This window comes from Phodopus roborovskii, unplaced genomic scaffold (genome assembly GCF_943737965.1).
Source record: "Phodopus roborovskii unplaced genomic scaffold, PHOROB, whole genome shotgun sequence".
NCBI classification, from domain to species: domain Eukaryota; kingdom Metazoa; phylum Chordata; class Mammalia; order Rodentia; family Cricetidae; genus Phodopus; species Phodopus roborovskii.
The window spans coordinates 6,229,835-6,251,923 of record NW_026126459.1 but is presented as its reverse complement, the minus strand read 5'-3'; the positions used below and the strand labels follow the sequence as shown (position 1 = coordinate 6,251,923).

General features: G+C 49.4%; 1 protein-coding gene across 2 annotated transcripts in view; it reads right to left on the bottom strand.

Annotated features, from left to right (window-relative positions):
* Zc3h7b (zinc finger CCCH-type containing 7B) overlaps nt 1–22,089 on the bottom strand; it is a 47,535-nt gene that overhangs the window by 14,624 nt on the left and 10,822 nt on the right. Inside the window, exons 2-13 of one of the 2 annotated variants that reach the window (XM_051189449.1) lie at nt 11,414–11,472; nt 10,355–10,388; nt 10,045–10,242; nt 9,472–9,630; nt 7,983–8,063; nt 7,160–7,216; nt 4,593–4,635; nt 4,006–4,199; nt 3,399–3,720; nt 2,558–2,616; nt 1,777–1,876; nt 1,319–1,480 (exon numbers count right to left, since the gene is read on the bottom strand). In XM_051189449.1, coding sequence (XP_051045406.1) covers nt 1,319–1,480; nt 1,777–1,876; nt 2,558–2,616; nt 3,399–3,720; nt 4,006–4,199; nt 4,593–4,635; nt 7,160–7,216; nt 7,983–8,063; nt 9,472–9,630; nt 10,045–10,242; nt 10,355–10,388; nt 11,414–11,466 — 1,462 coding nt within the window. In that variant the 5' untranslated portion in view covers nt 11,467–11,472. The remainder of the gene's footprint in view (nt 1–1,318; nt 1,481–1,776; nt 1,877–2,557; nt 2,617–3,398; nt 3,721–4,005; nt 4,200–4,592; nt 4,636–7,159; nt 7,217–7,982; nt 8,064–9,471; nt 9,631–10,044; nt 10,243–10,354; nt 10,389–11,413; nt 11,473–22,089) is intronic. The other variant, XM_051189450.1, reaches the window with a different exon arrangement.

Genomic DNA, 22,089 nt, shown 5'->3' with positions numbered 1-22,089 from the left:
CTCCACATGCCCTCCTCCCCCATAGTGTCTGTGCAGGTCAAGCAAGACAAAATAAGTGTGCAAATGGATTTGTAGAATACACACATCTACATACAGATGAGGGGTTTCAGGATTATTCACCAGGGAAGTGAACAACCACACTATGAGAGTCAGGAACACAACACAGATCTGAAGGAGTGGGTTGCATCCTCAGCTGCAGAGGGATAGGGAAGTAGTATAGGGAATGGCTTCTAAGACCTGGACCATCAGGCTCAAAGGGCAGAGCCTGTGCCACAGAGAAGGGGAGGGGCAAGTGTGTTTGAGGAACAGTTAAGAGTGGGGATGTAGATGGATGTGGGCATGCACTGGCCTTCATCCCGGCAGCAACGGGCAGAGCTTCAGGAAGGAGACTGAATGGTCTAGAAGGCCTATGTGTATGTGTGGTTGCCATGAGCTGGATGAGAGCACAAAGGCAGAACTTGAGCTGAACTCTCAAATCCTCAGTTTCTTACATCTTACTTCTACTGGTATCTGGTGCCAAAGGGCTGTGTGCGGATAGCTGGTGCTGAGTACAAAAGTGTTGCAGCACAGCTGTGCTTAATCTCATGGCTGCTTGGGACCTGAAGAAAGCAGATAAGGGCTATTCATCGCTGACCAGATTTCCATGAGCAGAAAGTGAAGACAAAGAAAATAATGTAATCATTACAAAATTGATAGTTGCGCCAGGCACATTGGTGGCGCGCACCTTTAGTCCCAGCACTTGGGAGGCAGGGGCAGGCGGATCTCTGTGAATTCAAGGCCAACCTGGTCTATAGAGTGAGTTCCAGGACAGGCTCCAAAGCTGCACAGAGAAATCCTGTCTCCAAAAAAATAAATAAATAAATAAAAATTGATATTTGTATGCCAGGTGGTGGCGCACACCTTTAATCCTAGCTCTTGGGAGGCAGAGGCAGGTGTATCTCTGTGAGTTCAAGGTCAGCCTAGTCTACAGATCCAGTTCCATGACAGCCAGGGCTACACAGAGAAACCCTGTCTTGAAAAAACAAACCAACCAAACAGAAAAACCTGATATTTGCAAGACTTTCCTGTGTGCTTCCCATTCCTCCTGGAATCCTGCAGGGCAGGAACCTGACTGTCTATGGACTGTGGAACTCTCACATGATGGTACAGGCTACCACATGGCTCTGGCTCCACAGGACATCCTGAATGATCTCTGTCTTTGGACAAGGCCATCAGGTGGAACTCTCAGGCTTCATCTGAGTTCCCTCATCTCTCCTGTGGTCATTCTTCCTAGGAGGAGCTAGGCCTGGCTGGGCACCAGCCCCACTGCTCCACCCACCTTTGCACAGGTAGTAGGAGCCCACAAAACTGGTTTTGGTGGGCCGGGGCCGGATGCGCTTCCAGATCTGGTCCTCAGAGCTCCGAAGTCGGCCGAGAAGGACGTCCCTCTTGCACTTGTGTTCAAGGCCCTCACGGTAGGTATAGTCACCAGCCCTGGGGCCTGTGGGCAGGGTACACAGAGATGCAACTCCAAGAAAACCCACACACCCTCAGCTAGGTATCTGCATCTCTCACTGTATCTCCCCTGGTATATTCCTGCTATGGAGAGAGAGCACTTGGGAAGCCCTCCAAGGAACCCACCACATGACTGCCCTAACACACCTGGACCTACTGGTGAGTGCCCATCTCTGTTTCTCTAGACTTGTGAAGACAGTGCTTTGTAGAGGGCAGGTTCCACATTCCTGAGATTCCTAGCATCTCCACGGCAGAGGGGTGCTGCTGTATATGTGAGATTACCTGTTTTAGGGTAGCATAGCTGGCAGGCCTGCTTGAACTCGTGGGTGGCAGCCAGAGGGTTCTTGATGAGCAAGGCGGTGTTGGGCATGGAGGGCTCAGGCTATAATGGGAGGATGTTGGTCATCTTGGGCCCTGAGTGGTACCTAGACCACCAAGGCCAGCCAATGCAGTGGGGATAGGTATGTTTTTTGACCCCCTCCTCCAATATCAGACCTGTAGCCTAGGACACTCTTCCACATCTTCCCAGGCCTCCGTATTGTGGTACAAGAGCCCAAAACACCAGGGCCAGCCTCAAAAGCATCTGGGCTAGTGGGGGACAATGAGTAGAAACCATCTTGACCCCAGAACATTTCCTTGAACTAAAAGTTAACATGAAAGTAGAGAAATGGCAATAGCCTTGTTTAAGGGCTCTGCCCATGCTTTCCCTACAGGGTCCCAGAAATCAAGACTGGAAAAGTAGACCCAGTGACTTTTCTAGTACCACACAGCTATCATCTAAGCTGAAAGTGGCATGCATGCTGCTCCCTTGTGGTCCAGTGCACTTCTGAACCCAGAGTAGGCAGAGCCTGGAGATGAGAGACATGTCTAACATTACTTACGCTGTTCTAACACAGAGTGCCCTATGTGTGCTCTCTAGCACTAGGCAGGGGAGGAGGGGCAAGGAGATCACTTGGGGCTTGTCTGTTCTGAGGCTACCCTTAGGGCTCACCTCACCCCCAATGTGGGGCCCTAACCTCAGGATGAGTAAGAGGCCTGGCCTGGGAGCTCCACCATTACTCACCGAGGGGGCTGGCTTCTGAATATTGCCTGGGGGACGGTGGTCCTGTGAGCTGGTCTCTTCTAGGAAAGGAGAAGACACAGGAGTCATGCACCCTAGCACAGAGGGCATGAGGGGCCTGCCTTTCTAGGATGCCCCTATACATTTCTATCTCAGGCCCACCCTCCTATTTTAATGGTCATAGCCCTGGAGCAAAGAGGTTCCAACATGTCCACCCTTGCTTATGCCTTCTGAGGCTTCCTATTGCCCATGGGAACGAGTCCACACATGTAGCTTGGCTCACATTGAGACCATGGCTCACCTTCAGGACCCCTGCTGTGATCTTCATCCAGACCCTGGTCTTCCACCATACAGATCCTATACCTCTGAGCCATCAGGTCATCCAGAAGAAACTTCTGGCTCCTCTCCACCCCTGCCATCCCATGAGTCCCTCTGCCTTGAGTGCCTTAGACAATCTCTGACCTCCAAAAGCCAACCCTATCAAAGCCTGGCCAATTTCCTATGTCTCTCGCTCCCAGTCCAGAGAAGTGCTAAGGGAGCTCAAGACCTTGCATCAGGATCATCTCCATAGGACCTGAGTCTGGAGGTTCAGAGCTCTGGTTGGCTAGGCAGAGCATCAGATAGAGTCATTAGCACAGCTCTACTGTTTGATCTAGAACAAAGACACCCAGCCTGAGACTCAAGCTGCAATAGTGCTGAGCGTAGCAGGAATAAGACAGTATGTACTTCTCTGGAATGTAATGGGAACAAGGGCTTGTGCTTTGGAGACACAGAGCTGCAGAGATCAGAGCTGTAGCAGCACTGTCAAGCAAGCAGAGGGAGAGCGTACCCACCAAGGCCTCACCTATGAAGGCATCAGGCTTGTCCAGGGAGCCTCGGGCTGACCCAAAGCTGTCAAGGGCATCTAGCCGAGCCTCCGAATATGGTAACAGATCCAGGGGGTCCAGCGTGGGCCCTGGAGAGTCAAGGGCATCCAGCACAGAAGCAGCCAGCTTCCTGGAGGGGTCCATGACAAGGCCAAAGGAGGCAGGAGGCAGTGGGCTGGACACAGGGATGGAGCCACCCACCACAGGTGGCAACAGTGGGGTCCCACCAGGAAACACAGGGATCAGCTGAGGCAACTCACTAGGCACACCACTGCCAGACAGGCCACCCTGGACCAGAGACTGCAAAGTGGGGACAGAGCCAGCGGTCAGAAGAGAACATGACCATCCTACCCCGTGGGGGCGGGACACTCCAGGAGCCAGTTATTCCTCCACAGCCTGGTCTTAAATGCTCATGGAGAGGAACTGGGCTCTGCTCAGTCCCTCCTGGGATCTGTTCTGAAGATTCTGGCAAGACTATCTACTTTCCCAACTGTGATATGAAGATGAGGCCTTCCCTTGCATATTCATGGGACCGTGAGCAATGGGCTTAGAGGGACAGAACAAGAAGTCAGCAGCATGGCTCACCAGAGAGTCCAGGAGGGTGTCCAGTTCCGGACCAAACACATCCCCGTCTGAGAAGTCGTCCAGGCCCTCAGTGCTGACGATTGTCCCGCTGCTGCCATCCAGGGGGGCCAGAAGGTCCAGCACATGAGGGAACAGGGGCATTGTGGGAGTGGAGGGGAGCAGGGCTGGGGAGCCTCGTGGGCCCACGTAGCAGTCTGTGGAGGGGTGGGTACAGCAGTTGAAAGGGCCCTGTGGTGGGAGTGTTGCCAGCCACTGAGCCAACACCCTCCTTCTTTTCCCGCTTCCATGGCGACCTGTTCTCCCTATCCCCTGCCCCAGTGGCAGTGGCCTGGAGCTGGGGGGAATCCTGATGGCCCTGGCTCCACTCAGATACCTACCATCGTCACCTTTCTCCCAGGCTAGCAGTGCCTTCTTAGATATAATCTGGAAGCCCATGACCAGAGAAAGGAAAGCAAGGACTCTGGAATGTGGTACCCAACAGGGTCAGGCATGGATGAAGTTAAGGGACAAGCTGAGGAAGTGTTCCTTCATGTCCTGCCTCAAGAAAGCCCCTTAAGGTATCCCACTCTACAAAGCAGAGACAGTACCTGTTTCAATGTCATCTATGGATCCCAATCCGTTAGAAGTTCCCTGTGGAGAGGAAGATCAGGTGAAAAATGTTAAGATGGAATGGCCACAGGGCCCAGCATATTTCCACATGGCTATACCGATGGCCACTCAATGAGGAATGAACACCTATCACACTTGTGGCCAGGCTTTTCAGCTAGGGTCTAAGCAGGCATGGGCTTCAAGAGGTGTAGAGTAGGGAGGTGTAGAGCTAGTTAAGTAGGAGCTTTTTTGGGAAGCAGTGGCCCCAGAAAGGAGTACATCTCTGGGTCTCAGTTTTCTTACCTGGAGTCCCATCCATACCCTGACGCAAGGGTTTTGGGTTATTTTGTTTTTTGTTTTTGAGACAGGGTCTCACTGTGTAGCTCGGGCTGTCCTAAAATTCACTATGTAGACAAGGCTGGGATTGGATTTAGAGATCCACCTGTCTCTGTCTCCTAAGTGCTGGGATTAAAAGTTGAGACAAGGCTTTTACTGAGCCCTCCACATCATGGATGGTTTCTAATTCAAAGACAAAGGTGTACTGTCCCAAAGGCTCAGCCCCCAGCCTCAAAGGAAGCTAACCTCCCTCCAAGGAGAATATTACCCAGGATGGGATCCAATCCCCGTTGCATAGATGGGACAAGATTCACAGTAATCCGAAGAGCCATAAGCCACAGAGGGCCCAGGGGAACCTGAACGCTACAACTGCATGTGTTGAGTCAGATTCTGACAGCACTCTCTGAGCTGGGGGGAAGATTGGGGCTTGCTCTCTGGTTTGGCCAAGAGGTGGTCACTCACTCTATCAGGACTTGTTTCCTTGTTTGTAAAATAAGGATACAGAGCCAAAGGGGAGGGGCCTGCCACACAAGTAGGTCTGTGCACTTGTCATGAGTGCAATGTGTGCTTTCAGGCTTGAGAACTCAATTTACCAGCTTCCCGTCTAAGTCCCCAGTGAACCCTCTGCCTTGTTTCAGGGGCACAAGTCATTCTTTAACTCTGAATACACCCCCTCTTTTCCCTGATGCTTGCACCATCCAGCAGAACCCTGTGAGGCCCAGGATGGTCCTGTCTCCTTCATGTTCCTGTGGAGAAAGCCCAGACACTCAGCATTAGCCACCTTCTCTAAGGTCAGTAGTCACAGTAACTGCAGTACAATCCATCCAGCGCCCTGTCTCACCTACTGTGTTTAGCCAGCACTCTGTTAGATACTCCACAGCTGCTATTCTTGGGTCAGAGGAGGGCTGTCAGATTAGGGCCTGCCCTGACCCTGTCCAGTCTGTTTGTTCCTTGGGACCAGGCACTCTTGTAGCCCCGCCCTTGAGCTGTCCACAGATCACACAGTGAATACATGCACTGATGTCCCCCGGGGTGTTTGTACACCACAGATAAGGTGCACAGACCAAAGCTGCCGTGCTGATCAGGGAGTTGCTTTTCCCACAGTGTGTATAGAAAGTACTTGAGAGGACAGACAACAAAGGAGGCCGGGTTGAAGGCCTCTATAGACAGCTCTCATTCTCACCTAGGCCTTGCAGGACAAAGTGACCTCCCAGCTCTCCTGCTGCCCCCACTGTCCAGGTTTCTCTCTCCCTGCCCTTTCCACAGAACCCCTATTAGTAACACTCACTTTGCAGTAAAGGCCTAAGATAGCCAAAGCCCTGAGGGAAGGAAGGGGCTGAGTGGCCACCTCAGAGGCAGGAATTACACCAGTGGTCTAGAGTGTCTCTCTTCCTCTCCTAACTACAGGCCACTCCCTGGCCTGCAAATACCATTCCCTTTCTACCTGGCTAAAACTATTCCCCAAGCTGGGTGAAACCTCTTCCTGCTCCATGAGCTCACAGCCTACCTTCATCTTGTTTTCTAAGCTCTAGTACCTTATAAACTCTGAGATTTGCTTGTGAGCACAGCCCAGGTCACCCACTTCTAGGCACAAATGTGGAGAAATGACTCCCATGCTGGAGGAGCCCACAGGGAATGCAGCAACCAAACCTCACATGTGTGTGTCCTGCAGAGTCCACAGGATGCCACGGGCTCGGCCTAGACACCGCCTGGTACTTGCTTCTATTCTCTCAGGTGTTTCTTGTACTGAGGTAGGCCTTGCCTTATCCTCCCCATGGGGTGTTCCATTCTGCTTGGTTTTCTCACAGACCCCCATAACTGTGACCAGTCTTGACCTTTATGGATGAGGTCTGATGTACCAATGAGACAGAGGTTGGTGAAAGGTATGGTAGGAGTTGGGGACTTTAGGGTCCACTGCCTGGGGTCACCCCAATGGGTGAATCCAGAGCTCTTAGAAATGGATGAAAATCCGGGTATTGGTGGCACACGCCTTTAATCCCAGCACTCAGGAGGCAGAGGCAGGTAGATCTGTGAGTTTGAGGTCCCCCTGGTCTATAGAGTGAGTTCCAGGACAGCCTCCAAAGCAATACAGAGAAACCCTATCTCCCAAAACAAACAAACAAATAAACAAAAAAACAAAACAAAAAAAGAAAAGAAAGAAAGAAATGGATGAAGAGAGACAGGCTGGTAGGAAGTTGGGGAAACACTTGAGGTCCTGGGCCACACCTACCTGATCTGTCATGCCAGCTGGGGTGCCATTACTAAGCAGAGAAAACGTTTCCAATTCCTGACAGAAATTGGGGAAAGGTGAACAGAGATCAAGACTGTGAGTACAGGTGAAGCCTCCCACCCAGCCAGGACAACACAGAAACCCTGTCACCAGCTGTGGGGTCTTCAGTGGTGCCCAAGGTTCCCTACCCGAAGGACTGCCACCTGCTCTGGCTCCCATAGTCACATTAGGCTTTCCTCCCAACCAACTGTGTGTGATCTGGGCAGGTACCATGCCAGGCTTCATCTCGTATGTTCTCATTTTAGCCCTTCCATGAGCCTCCTGAGATGGGTGTAATAATCTGTCTTTCACATTTGGAAACTGGTGGAAACATGCACTAACATGTTCAAGGTCAGGCCAGGAAAAACTAAAGCCATATGATGTGACATGCAGTTTCCAGACACACGGCAGGTGGCAATTGTAGACTTGAAGGAGCCCAGCAGGAACTAACATTCAGATGGGCACCATGAGGGGAGCGTCTGAAAACACAAAACTGAAGGACACCAGTGTCGACTTGGGCCATGTCTGGGGTGGTTAAAGTCGGCCAGGGCAGTGGAGGAAGGTGTTTTAACAGCTGGTGTCTAGGTGAGCTGGGAGCTTTGGCCGTTTTTTCTGTTTCCCAAGGTCCTGTTACTCATTCCAGGGCTTTCAGCCAACAGGGAGGAAGGTCACCTGCTGTCATCCCTCTGTCCTTACCAGGCTCTGGTTACCTCACTCAGGGCCCCCACAGGGCCCAGTCCCTCCCTTTGCAAGCTTCTTCATGCCCACCCCAGCTCCCACCTACCTGGGGTCTCTTATATGCCTTCCGCACCCGAAGCCCAAGCTTCTGAGCCAGCTCCTGACCCAGCTGAGTGACATTTTCATCCTGCAGAAGGCAGGACACAGGGTTAGATACAACTGGCGGGTTAGATAGCCCCAGTGCACAGAGCTGTGTTCTTGGACATCTTGTATGGCCCTGGGTGGTGACAGTGGCTTTCCATGTCGCATGCTGTAAACAGTGGGGGAGGCAAAGGGATAGTTTGTTTTTTGCTTTTTTATCTTTTTCCATTTTATCTCTAAGACAGGGACTCAATGTGTTGCTCCAGCTGGCCTTGAACTCCTGGGATTATGGGTACAACCCACTGTGCCAGGCCATTTTTAATTTTATTTTCTAGTGATACAAAGAATCAAACTATGTTTTCTGTTTAAACACTGACAAAGTCTCTCTGTGTGGCCCTTAATAGTCCTGGAACTCTCTTTGTAGACCATGTTGGCCTCCAACTAATAGAGATCTGCCTGCCTCTTTTTCCTATATGTTAGGATTCTTTCTTTTCTTTTTTTTTTTTTTTTTTTTTTTTTTTTTTGGTTTTTTCAAGACAGGGTTTCTCTCTGTAGCTTTGGAGACTGTCCTGGAACTCACTCTGTAACTCAGAGTGGAACTCAAACTCAGAGATCCACCTGTCTCTGCCTCCTGAGTGCTGGGTTCAAAGGCGTGTACCACCACACCTGGATTTAATACTGTTTCTTTATTAATCTCTTCTTCTTTGTAGAGTTGGGGAAGAAGCCCAGCGCCTTGAGCAACCTAGGCAAGTGCTCTGCCACAGGCCACAACCCCCAGCCCTCGACTATTTTATTTCTGGAATTCAGCTAGTGACAGTGAGTGCAGGCTCCTTGACTGTGCTCATTCTTTACTCGGCTCTCCCCAGGCGCCACCATGCTGCTGGTCTGACATTTCCCTCCAGAGCTTTCCTAGAAAGGCCAGCCTTGTGAAGAAAAAGACAGGCCAGAAAGCAGAAAGGACATTGTATGGACATGAGCTGATGTGTAAAAAAAGAAAGTGCTGTGTCCAAGGTCACACCGGAGGTTGGGATGGTGACAGCACTAGAGCCAGGATTGTTTTAGTCACCAGAGGGTGGCGGGTCTTGAGCTATACCTGTGTGGGCACCAAACAGAAATTTTATAAAGTGACCGAATGGCAGAGTGGGGCACATGTCAGCTTCATTGAATAAATGGTGAGGGGAGATAACACATGTGAGTGTCAAGCAAGCTCTCTATTGGTCACTTCTCTTTGTCACTTTGTCACTTCCCCACCCAGTGACAGATCCAACATCAGCATCTCTTCACCTTAAAACAGGGAGAAGAGCACCAGTTTTACAGCACAGGGCTGTTCAAGGCTGAGGTGTGTTACACAGCAATGATGACACAATCCCCAACCTCCTACAGCACAGGAGGGAGGCAAGGCTCACAGAATGGAGTGGCATGGGCACAGGAGGTGCTTGGGAGATGGGACTCACGTGGGGAAGAGCAAGGGAGCACCGGCTACTACATTCATAGGCCTCTTTGTGGCGCCCCAGTTCATTGAGGGCACGCGCCTTGCGGTACAGGGCCCGGATGCTCTCACTGTCAAGGACCAACGCCTTCTCACTGTCCTCCAGCGCCTTCTCATACAGCCCCTAAGGAGACAATCAGGCAGCCCACTTGTCAGTACCTCTGACCCTTGGGACAGAAAGCCCATTGGTCAGCACCTTTGACCATGCAACAGAAAGCTTACTTGTTAGTACATTTGACCCTTGGGATGGAAAACTAAATGATCAGCACCTTTGACCTTGGGGCAGAAAGCCCACTGGTCAGCACCTTTGACCTTGGGACAGAAAGCCCACTGATCAGCACCTCTGACCCTTGGTGCAGAAAGCATCCTCACTTCCCTCCAGAGGAGTTATAGGCTAGCCAGGGCTACATGAGACACTATCTAAAAAGAAAACAAGGGGGTCAGAGAGAGAGATCTGAAGAAGTGGGGGAATCAAGTCTAGGTTAGATGCAAATAGGGACATGACCAGGGGAGGTGGCCGGGGAGGGGACAGGCTCACCATGGTGAAGTAGCAGGCTGCTCTGTTGACATACAGCTTACACAGCAGCTCCCGGGGCAGAGCCACCTGGTCAGAGGCAGCGTAGTCAGCCACATTCAGCCCTTCCATGTACTGCACCAGAGCCTGCTTGTAGTCCTTCTCACGGAACAGGTCGTTTCCCTCAGCAAACAGGTTCTGCACAAGCTTGAGCAGGAAGGCCTATGCCGGGCAGGTACATGGGAACTCAGCAGGTCTCTATCCAGAAGGAGCTACAACCCTGTACCCTGAACACAATAGCTGTCCCCTTCATCCACTCACAAGGGGCACTCACCTCATACTCTTCTTGCTTTAGGGGGAGTGTTGACCTAGTAGGACAAAAGAGACATAGGACTGTGTGAGCCCATGGGTCCCATGCAGAGGCCCCAGGGCTGGCACTTCTGGCCTGAGGTTGTGCCAGGAATAGGTTTCTCTCACTTAGCCCTCAATCAGCTGCAGTTGAGGTGAGAGCTGAGGACTGCATGAGGCCACTCAGTTCTGATGGAAGGACTTGCATTTTCCATTTTCCCTAGGCTCGCCCAGCCAACAGCTGTCCCTCTGCCTCTGGGCTCAACCCTCTCCTCAGGAAAGTGAGACTCCAGGCATCTCTAACTTACAAAGGCAGAGCAGTCATGGCTAGGTCTAGGAAGCCCCCAGGCCTGGGAAAGAACAAACAGAATAACCCAATTCTGGCCAAGGCAAAGTCAAGGGTGACTTGTATGGGGACATGACTGCTGCCAGGCAATTAACCTCTACTCTGGAATCATGACCTCATCAAACCAAACCTGAACCTCATGCCCAAGGGAGAGTCACAGAACCAATCTCAGATGCCATTGGTCTGGGAGACTTAGCCCTTCTCCTGACCTAACGCACGCACTCACTCACTCACTCACTCACTCACTCACTCACTCAGTCAGGGACAGGCCCATTAACAGCCATCAGCCCCTTAAGCCAGACACCAAGTCACTTAGGGCTATACTTCCTCTCCTGTGGCTAAAACTACAAAGCTAGCTCTCTCAGTTCCGAGTGGAAGAGACCACTGGCTCAGGAGAGCTTCCACCTGTCAGACTGCAGGAAGGGCGGGGCTTGTCTCCTGTTCCCTCACAAAGGGGAAAACTGATGCTCGGTGGGGCGGATGACGCAGAGGACGAGGGTAGAATGATTTCCACCGGGATAAGACCCAGGGTCAGCAAGGGCCACACAGTACAGGCACATGGACTTGTGGAATCCCTCACCTCTGCATTGCTGGTTCCTTTCCCAAGTCATCCCACCTATCCACATCCCAGTGCACACTGGGCAGGGTTCAGCCAGGAGGAAAAGGTGAGCCAGACCCACCTGCATGCTGCTCACTTACTGAATGAACTGCAGCCCCTTCTCGATGTCCGCCTTCCGTCTCTGCCTCTCCATCAGTGTCTGCAGAGAGCGCACAGTTGGTCAATGGACAGCAGGGCTGAGGCGGAGTGGGGGTGGTTAACATCCCACCCTACCCTGTGACTGTCAGGGCTCTTTCCCTCACTCTCATCCCACTGTAGAGGGCTGAAGGGTTTTTGCATGTTTGTTTGTGTTTTGGTTTTTCGAAAAAGGGTTTCTCTGTGTGACCCTGGCTGTCCTGGAACTCGCTCTGTAGACCAGGCTGGCCTCTGCCTGCTGAGTGCTGGGGTAAAAGGCGTGCACCACTACCACATTGCTGTATCTCAGGGACTACACAGACCATGCTATCTTGCCGACCCATGACCCACTGGACTCATTTGTGTGGTAAAATTAAAGGGCAAAGACTATATGAGGGCTACGTGCCCTTAACCACACAATGGCTTGGGCAATAGTGGTGCCTGGGAAAATCCTTGTTTTACTATTAAACTCACTCATCTGTGCTACCAGGGACGTGACCACCGAGGAGAACACAACATGTGCAAAGGATAGCCAGTGATTGCATATGTAAGGGCCACCTGGCACAGGTTCTGTACTTAGCTCCATCAGGCTCCTGTTCACAGAGCAGTGAGGCCAAAGCCCATTCACCCAGACACAAGAAGAGAAACTCTGGTATGGTCATAAGCTGGTGGGTGGCTAAGGCCACACTTGAACCCAGTGTGCACCAGCAGTCCCTTCAGGCCACTAACGAGATCTAGTGATGGCTGCCTGGGCCTGGGACCAGGACACAGAACTCAGCCCAAGGCCCTGGGAGCCCTCTCTCTGCAGCATATCTGTAGCTAGCTGTCTTCACTAGGCAGTGAAGGAGGTTTAGGGATGTCTCAGGTGGTAAGGACACCTCCATATACAGAGGAGCCCTCCGTATACAGAGAAACCAGTGTGTTTATGGAGCACCGACACATGCCTACTACCAGTCTGTTTGGTCTCAAGAGACTGTGGAGAAGGCTATGGCCTCAGACCTGGGTGTGAGCTCAACATTCACACTTACCATGGCTTTGGGCTTCAGTGTCCTAAGGGGGTAATGGGACTGATGGCAGGTCCTGCCACATTGGCTATGATGAGGATTTGGAAGGTGACAGGTACTGCATCCCTGGCACAGAAAATAGTCCAAACATCATAGGAAAATGTGTGATCCCACACTGTCCCTCCCTCTTGCAAGATAATCTACATTGTGGTTCTTAGGTCCGATACCTGAGTGTAATCCAGTGCTATGGCAGAAGGCCAGCCATGATAGCTCTGGCTTCTCAGTGTTTGTCCTCAGTTTCTGTCTGCAGAATGCCCTCATTCCTCACCCCACTCTGCCCCTTGTCACACAACCCTGCATCCTGCTTTCACAGTTCCCTTATACCCTTCCCTGATGGGGGATGCCCTTCTGTGTGCTGTGAATATATTTCTCTTATTGGTTGATGTCTGTCTGGGATGATTCCCTGTAGAAAAATATGCTTCTCCCCAGTTCGGGTCCCAGGTTCTCTGTGGATCCCTGAGGGGCCCTCCTGGTGTGTGTAATGGTCTCAGAGCAAGACCAAAGAGCAGCATAGCAGGTAGAGGGTGCTGGTCAAGGAGGACCCCTGAGCTCTCAAGAAAGACCCTACAACATGTGATAATTGCTACCATAACTCATCTGGCCCTCAACTACTGCTCCCCATCAGAGTGACACTACTGCTGAGAGTCACACTAATATACAAAGTAACATGAAGTCAGACACCCATGTCTGTGGGTGGTCCTGGGTAACAGTGGGTAGGTAGAGAGCTAGGAGAAGAGAGAAGTGCCCACTGTAGCCCTCTTTCTGCCTCCACCTGAGCCTAGATAAAGCTGGGGGTGGTGGCTCACATGCTTAATCCTAGCATTTATGAAGGAGAGGCAGGCGGAGCTCTAGGAGTTTGAGGCCAGCCTAGTCTACAGAGTGTGAGTTCCAAGACAGCTAAGACTTCACTGAGATACACCCCTCTTGCCCCCAGTCTCAAAGGAAAAAAGACATAGACCCAGACAGAATTGCATTCAGTTCCAGCAACAACTGTTACAATTCCATACTTGGTGCTGCTGGGATGGGATGGGGCTCTCCCAGGCTACTTCCTGCCCTCAGAGAACTCCTGGGCAAGCAGAGGAGCTGTGGTGCAGGGCTTGAAACTGCCAGGTGGCAGAAGGAGATGGCTCTTCAAGGGAGGATGGGGGATGATGCAGGAAATACTGACTGGGCTGCAAGTCCCAACAGGAAGTCTACTAAGAAGGATGTAAATTGGCCCAACACCCCAGTATCTGTGTCACTTCAGGATTTGCATAACCATGAGATCCCAGAAGCCTATGTCCCCTTCTTCTCCAGAGCTTCGAAGTGGGTGGGGAGCCCCTATCCCAAGACCAGGAGAAGGCTCAAGGGAAATGAAGACTTGTAGGTGCTCCACACCTTCCCATTGAGAGGCCTCCTGCTGGCACTGCCCAATGATTCCTGCTGAGAACAAGAGACACCAAAATAATCTATTCATGTCCCACAGACACAGACAACACACCACTAATCACACGTGAGTGGCAGACTCTGCATAGAGGGGCAGCTCCCAGACAGTAATACTCTGCAAGCCTGGCAAGAAAGGGGAACCAAGTCTGGAGTTGTGGTGCACACCTGTAATGCCAGAACTTAGGAGGTAGAGGCAGGAAGATCAGATGTTTCAAGGCCAAGTTACATGACTTTGAGGCCAGCTGGATTATAGGTGACTGTCTCATATCCCATACCCCCCAAAAACCCAAAATAACAAAACATGCCCTCAAAGGGTTCACTGCCCAGTGAGAATCTGAATTATAGAGACATAAATAGAATATGACAAATAAACATTCACCCATCCGTGCATCTATCTAAACACCCATCCATGCATGAAGTGAGCACTTAAAGATTATCAATGGGGGACCGGAAGTGATGGCTCAGTGATTTAGAACACATGTTGGCTCCAGTGGAAGACCTGGGTTTGATTTGCAGCACCTACATGGTGGCTCAAAACCATCAGGAACTTCAATTCCAGGGGATGTGACACCCTCTTCTGACCTCTACAGGCACCAGGCATGCACGTGACAGATATACATACATACATGCAGGCAAACTCTTTTGGGTCAGGTAAGATGGCTCAAGGGGTTAAGGGCACTTGTCACCAAGCTTAATGACTTGAATTCAATCTTTGGAACCTAAAGACAGAATAGATACCCAAACTTGTCCTCTAACCACCACACATGAACTGTGGCATGCTGGTACCTACACACACACATACATGCATACATCACAGACACACACATATACACACACTTCCCCGGCAGAAATATCTTAGTGTTCTTGAACAATTAGAATCTAGCCAGGAGCAAAGTTAACAGTGCCTTTTTTAGAGGTAACGTAACGCAAGAAGGACACATGACAAAGAAAAATTGAGAATGACAGGATGATGTATTTTAGTCAGAGAAAGCAGCTATAACATCTGAGCAGAAATTCTCAGTGATGTGAAGGAATAAGCCCTGTGAATAGTGTGTATGTGTGTATGTGTGCACATGCCTCTGATGCAAAACAGACAAATAAATATGAAGACCCTACCCTGAAGGTTTATTGGTACAGCAAAGGTTATCTATCATTTCCACTCTAAGGTGCATTTTGAACAAAAAGGGCATGTCAGGCTTTGCTCCATGAGAAACTGAGTTGGCATTAAATACCTGAGACTTATTTACATCTCACTAGTAGCTAAGTGGACAGGAAGACAATACTCCATGAGGCTAGGGAGGCTGGCAAGGCCACACAGTGGCCCAAGTTAAAAGAGACTGGAGAGGCTGAGAGGTGGCACATGCCTTTGATTCCAGCACAGAGACAGACAGGTGGATCTCTGTGAGTTTGAGTTCAGCCTGGTCTATAGGGTGAGCTCCAGGACAGGCTCCAAAGCTACAGAGAAACCCTGCCTTGAAAACCCAAAAAAGGGGGACTGGAGAGATGACTCAGTGGTTACGAACGCTAGCTATTCTCCCAGAGGTCCTAAGTTCAATGCTCAGCAATTACATGATGGCTCACAATCATCTGAAATGAGGTCTGGTGCCCTCTTCTGGCCTGCAGGGATACATGCTTACAGAACACTGTATGCATAACATGTAAATAAAATCATTAAAAAGAACTATTACAAAAAAAACCAAACAAACAAACAAAAAGAAAACAAAACAAAACTGGAAAGACAGGCAGAAGTGAGCCTCAGTGGTGGGTCAGGAGGGCACCTTCCAGCCCTGGTGGCTCTTGAACCCACACCTACCCTTCCCTCCTCAAGGAAGGAAATTCTCATAGACAGTAATAATGCATCAAATGTTTGTCTTCCCCAAGTTTCTATGCTGAACACTCAGCTCCTATTTGTGTACAAGGACCAGGCCTCTGAGGGAGTGGGAGTGAAATACCACGCCCTAACAGGCGCCTTGTCAGGGCAGCCTGGGCAGGCTTACTCAGACACCTGGACACATAGAAGGCACCCTGGAACCAGGGGTGGAGTAGAGACTGGAGGTGTTTGAAGTGCATGCTATGATGACATGGCTCAGTGGGTAAAGGTACTTGGTGCTAAGCCTGAAGGCCTGAGTTCAATCCCCAGGACCTCCATAGTGGAAGGAGAAAATCACCTCCCACAGTGTGCTGTGGCATATACTGACACAGAGTGAATAAGTAAATAAGCAGATTTAAAAACCTAGATGTCTAATCTTTGATCCCAGCACTCTGGAGGCAGAGGCAGGTGAGTATTTGTGAGTTCTAGGCCAGCCTGTTCTATAGAGCACTCTAATATAGCCAAGGCTACACTGAAAAACCCACAAAAACAAAACAAAACCCTAGACTGCTGTTAGAGGTACTAGAGGTAGAAATATGAATATTAAAGGTAATTCAAATGTGGGCTCAGAAAGGCAGAAGAGCTCTGTCATCCCACAGCACACAACCATCATCACAGAAGGCTCAGAACACACACACATTTGCAATGGTTCTGGGCTAGAGAGATGGCTCAGCAGTTAAGAGCACTGGCTGCTCTTCCAGAGGGTCTGGTTTCGGCATCTAGTATCCACATCATGGCTCACAACTATGTCTAACTCCAGTTCCAGGGAATATGACACCTCTTCCCTCTTGCCTGCATTTATGTCTATGCACCATGTGTATGCAGTGCCCTCAAAGGCCAGAAGAGGGCATCGGATTCCATTGGAACTGGAGCTGTAGACCGTTATGAACTGCCAGGTGGGTGCTAGGAATAGCCTCTGGGTCCTTTGGAAGAACAGCCAGTTCCTGCAACTGCCAAGCCATCTCTCCAGTCCTCAGCTCCATGCTTGTTTTTTGTTGCTGTTGTGGCTAATGGTGGTTTTGTTTGTTTAAGTTTAGATAAGATCTCGAATTGAAGACCAGCCTAGGCTCTGACTCACCACATAGTTGAGCCTGGTCTTGAACTCCTGATCGTCCTCCTCTACTTCCCAAGTGCTGGGATTATACACATGTGCCACCACAACTGGCATGGAATATGCTTTTTAATTTTAATTTATTACTATTGAATGTGTATGATGCATGTATGCATATGTAAAAGTGCAGGGTGCAGGTGCCTTAGCAGTTGTGTGGAGGTCAAAGGGCAACTTCCACCATGGGATCAGATAGTCAAGCTTAGCAGCAAGTGCTTTACCCACTGAACTATTTTTTTTAAATAAACAATAGTGTAACAAAATTATACTCACAAATATCATATACTATAACTAAATAGACCCAAAGTCTAATACAACTTAGAACTTATATATAATTAACATTAGCCAATTCTAATTGAATGTATTATACTTTAAAATGTATGCCAGATGCCAAGAGGTGGTGGTCCACACCTTTAATCCCAGCACTTGGGAGGCAGGGGTAGGTAGATCACCTTTTCAGGGCCAGCGTGGTCTACAGAGTGAGTTCTAGGACAGCCAGGGCTACACAGAGAAACCCTGTCCTGAAAAACAAAACAAACAAAAATGTATGATGCCAGGCACAGTGATGCAGAACAGGTGGAAATCTATGAGTTCTGGGCCAGCCTGGGCTACATAGTGAGACCCTGTCTCACATCAATAGACAGACAGTTTTGTTTTGCATTATTTTTTTTTTTTTTAGAACACATGAAAAACTTGAAGAGGCCTTGTGTCTGCCCATAGAGGATCCCCCTAAGTAATTAAATTATAGCTATTGAATCTATACCTAGAATTACGGTGATGACTCTATAGCTGCAGGACAGAAGGAGAATATCCCAGAATGCTTTGTGTGGTAAGATCACTTGTATGGTGTGTTCACATGTACGGAGGAGTATGAAAGAATACACTCCAGCGCCTCTCATTTTCTCTAGGGACTGGAATCTGCCATACAGCAGGGGGCACAGAATAGTTTCCTCAGCAGGGTTTGGATTTCTAACAGGCAAGACCTGAGTTACAAAATAAGGCTGGCTGGGGACCAACTCAGTAGGGTGAGTACCGGATGGGAACCAGCAGCCTGAGAATTCCAGTGCCCAAAGTCCTGGGTTCTGATCCACACTGACATGGGGAAAGAAGGGAGGAGATGAGAATGAATGAGAGATTAATATAACACAATTCTGCATTAGTCCTGGAGGAATGGGGCTGGCATCTTGAAGCTCTCAATGGTCCTGTGTTTGGCACAGATTAAGTTAATGATGGCAGAATAAATGAATGAATAAATGAATATCAACTCATTCAACCCAGCTATTTTACAGATAAGAATGAGTAAATACTGATCCAACTAAAAAAAAAAAAAAAAAAAACTTAAACCAAAAGAAATGAACACTTGCAACAGTGTGCGCACCTGCTGGGTGGTCCCTGTGTGGCAGGGGCTGTCGTGACCACTTCACTTCCTTAAAGCTCCACGACAGCTTTATGAGATAGACACTATTAACATTCCCATTTTGCAGAGGACAAGAGGACATTGCAGAAACACAAAAGTTAACTGCTTCATCCACAGTGACGGATTTGGAATATAGAATTCCAACCCTGGCAGCCTGGCCCTGGGGCCTACATACATCACCATCACCTTTGCTGTCAATCAAGCAGACCCAGCTCCAGGGCATGTCCATCTCCCATAAGTCTTCCCTGACTCACACAGTAACTCCTGCTTCTGACCCCCTTCCACACAATATACCATGCCCCTCCCCCCAGCCTTCACTGCAGTTAAAGCAAGAGTTGATTACACATATCTCCAACCCCACTCAGCTCCCTAACACAGCCACCATCTCTCACCCATCCATCCATTCCACTGTCCCCTTAGCCAAGTGGCCCCCTAGCTGCTTGGTTAGCAGTTTTAGACTCCCCACTGCGACCTCCCACCTCTTGGATCCTTCCTGCTGTCTCTGTTGATGGCTCTTCTTTGTCCAGGCCTCAAGACCAATGTTCCTGAGAGAACAGTGCTCCTTCCTGTTCTCTATGCCATCCCCAGATGAGCTCCTGCATTTCATGATCTCATGAGTCATGCTGATGACTCATGAATCCACCCTCCTGCCAAGCATACCCCTCCTCAGCATTCCAGATTTTCAACTCTCTCCTTCTGGATAGTGTTACCTGGATGTCCACTGCCCAGGCTGTCTATGACTTTCATGCTTTTCCTAATCTCGGGCCCTCTAACTAGAACCCCACTACCCACTCCCAGTCAGTTCCTTTTCGTCTTTTAAGATTCATGCCTGGAGCTGGAGAGATGGCTCAGTAGTTAAGAGCACTGGCTATTCTTCCAGAGGACCCTGGTTCAATTCTAGCACCCACATGGCAGCTCACGACATCATGGTTCGTAATTACCTGTAACTCCAGTTCCAGGTAATCCAACACCAGGGCACCGGACACATGTAGTGCACAGAACTACATGTAGGGGAAACACTTTTAGACATAAAATTAAATTAAAATGACTTACATCTGTGTTCACCAAGCCTCCTCAGATGCCCTTCCCAGCTGGACTCAGGCTCCTTCTACTGAACACATTGCAAACTGAGCTTAGCCTCTCCTCCCCTCACCTCTGCCTTCTCCATCCTTGCCCTCTGCCCTAGCCAGAGCTCTGACTGTCACCTGGCCTCAGCTCCCAGTTCCTGCCACCTTTAACCCGACTCCATGGCTTCTCCCTCTACAACCACAGGCAAACCACAGGCCATCAATCACCTCTCACCAACAACCTCCAATAAACCCTCTCCAGTATGCTCCCATTCCTGGGACCAGGAACATCTGATTAAAACATTAATGGTGATGTCATTCTCCTTCTCAAAACCTCTCAGAAGTGTGTAGGTGTGTGGTGTACACACTCTCACATACATTCTAAACAATAAAATAAAAAATAAAATAGTGAAGCTCAAATAAACAGTCTAATCTAGTAATGTACCAAGGCCAGTTCTCTGGTTTTAATAATATCCATAGCTACAGAAGCTGCCACTGTTAGGGGAAGCTGCGTAAAGGGGACTCTTTGTACGGTTTTTGTAACTTCTTGTGAATAAAAAGTTAAAATAAAGCCAGGCAGTGGTGTCCCATGCCTTTAATCCCAGCACTTGGGAGGCAGAAGCAGGTTGATCTCTTTGAGTTCAAGGTCTACAGAACAAGTTATAGGACAGCCAAGGTTACACAGAGAAACTCTTGTAAAACCTCAAACAAAACTTCCTATGACACTATTACCAAGAGGACAAAGTCCACGTTCTTTAGCTGGTGTCTCCAGCATAGCAAGGCATGCCTGGTCTCCCCTGGTCCCTTGGCAAGGCCTGGATGTTAGACTATGAAGTTACCTCCTCTGCATGGGGCATCATCCATACCCAATGCATCTCAAAAGCTCAAGCACGGGTACAGCCTCCACCAGGAAGCCTTTCTCCCAACCCCACCCAAGCTCAGTGACCTCTGCCCATTATAACTACTACGCTTGTCCTTGCTAACTACGATTTTGTACTTGTTCCTGAGTCCCCTGAGTCCTGGGTTCCTGAAGGCAGGGCTGCATCAGATTCATCTGAGTGGCCCAGAGAAGCAGTGCTTAGGAACCCATCAGGAGGAGCCCAGGAATCTGAGGACAACACTGAGGAAGCCAATGGCAATCATCAAGAACACACACTTTCTCCTACCACAGAAAGCCTGAAACATCACCTCAGTCTTTACAGTACTCTGTAAGAAGGATCTCTGTGAGTTTAAGGTCAGCCTGGTCTACAGAGTAAGTTCCAGGACAGGCTCCAAAGCTACAGAGAAACCCTGTCTAGAAAAAAAAAAAAAAACAAAAAAAAAAAAACCAAAAGCACAGGGTGGTGAAGGAGCCTGCCTGGGTACCGCCATGAGAAATGATAGAACTGGAATTCCCACCCTGGCAGTTAGCTTCCACCACTGACACAGCTCCCTACACCCTGTCTTCACCTTGCCCTTATGCATATATGGCCTCAGGTTAAACTAAAGAGCAACAGTCCTTCCAGAATGCAGGCCGGCTACATACCGTATACTCACCATCTGAGCTCCAACATCTCAGGAAATCTGGCACCGGGTGAAGCTCGACTTCCTCAGTCAGAGCAGGAAAGGTTTCACGTGCTATCCTCAGCCCTACCAGTGAGCATCCTGGGTCTGCATTTATCTTTTCCCCACAGCCCTTGTAAGTATGTCTGTCCACTCCTGGATTCCTGTTCCACAGACACCAAGGAGGTTCATATTTTATTTCTATAGATCATCTGAAAACATTAAACATCATCTATGGCAGGGACTATGAACAGAGAGAGGTTTTACAGGGTTGTAAGTTCAGATGAGAAAACCTCCTCCAGAGAGCTAGCATTCCCTCCAACTGGGAACATAGCAATACACTGTAGTCATGTCCTTGAGTTGCATGCGGCCAGCACCTCTGTATTCTTCTCTTATCGAATTTCGGTTACTGCAGATAATGAAGAGTCCCTGCATATCGCAACTTTGAAATTACAGTAGCTACATTAGGCACAATGGCAAATCTTGCTGAGTGAACTAATAAAGAGATCTAGGGCTGGAAAGAGAGCTTGGTCAGTAAAGTGCTTGCCTTACATTCACAAGGACCTGAGTTTGATTCCCAGAACCACAGTCAGACATACGGGCATGTACTTACAATCCCAATGATGGGGGGTAGTTGAAACATTCCTGGGACCTTCCTGGCCAGCCAGCCTAGCCTACTCAGTGAGCTCCACACCAATGAGACCTATTTCCTAAAGCAAATGGGGAGCTAGAGAGATGAGTCAGCAGTTAAGAGTACTTGCTACTCTAGCAGAGGACCCAGGTTTGATTCCCGACACCCACATGGCAGCCTACAATGATCTGGTTCTCCATTTCTGGGGGATCTGATACCCTTTTCTAGCCTCTATAGTCACCAGGCATACATATGGTACACACACACACACACACACACACACACACACACACACACACACACGGAGGCAAATACTCATACAAATAAATTAAAAACAAGTCTTGAAAAAGAAAAAGTAGACGGCTCCTGAGGAATGCTACCTGAGGTTGTCCCCTGGCCTCTACACAAACACAGAAACAGCCAAAAAAAACTATTCATGTACATCCACACATATACACAAACACACATGCACACACAATATACATAAATGAACACACACACACACATTCATCATAATA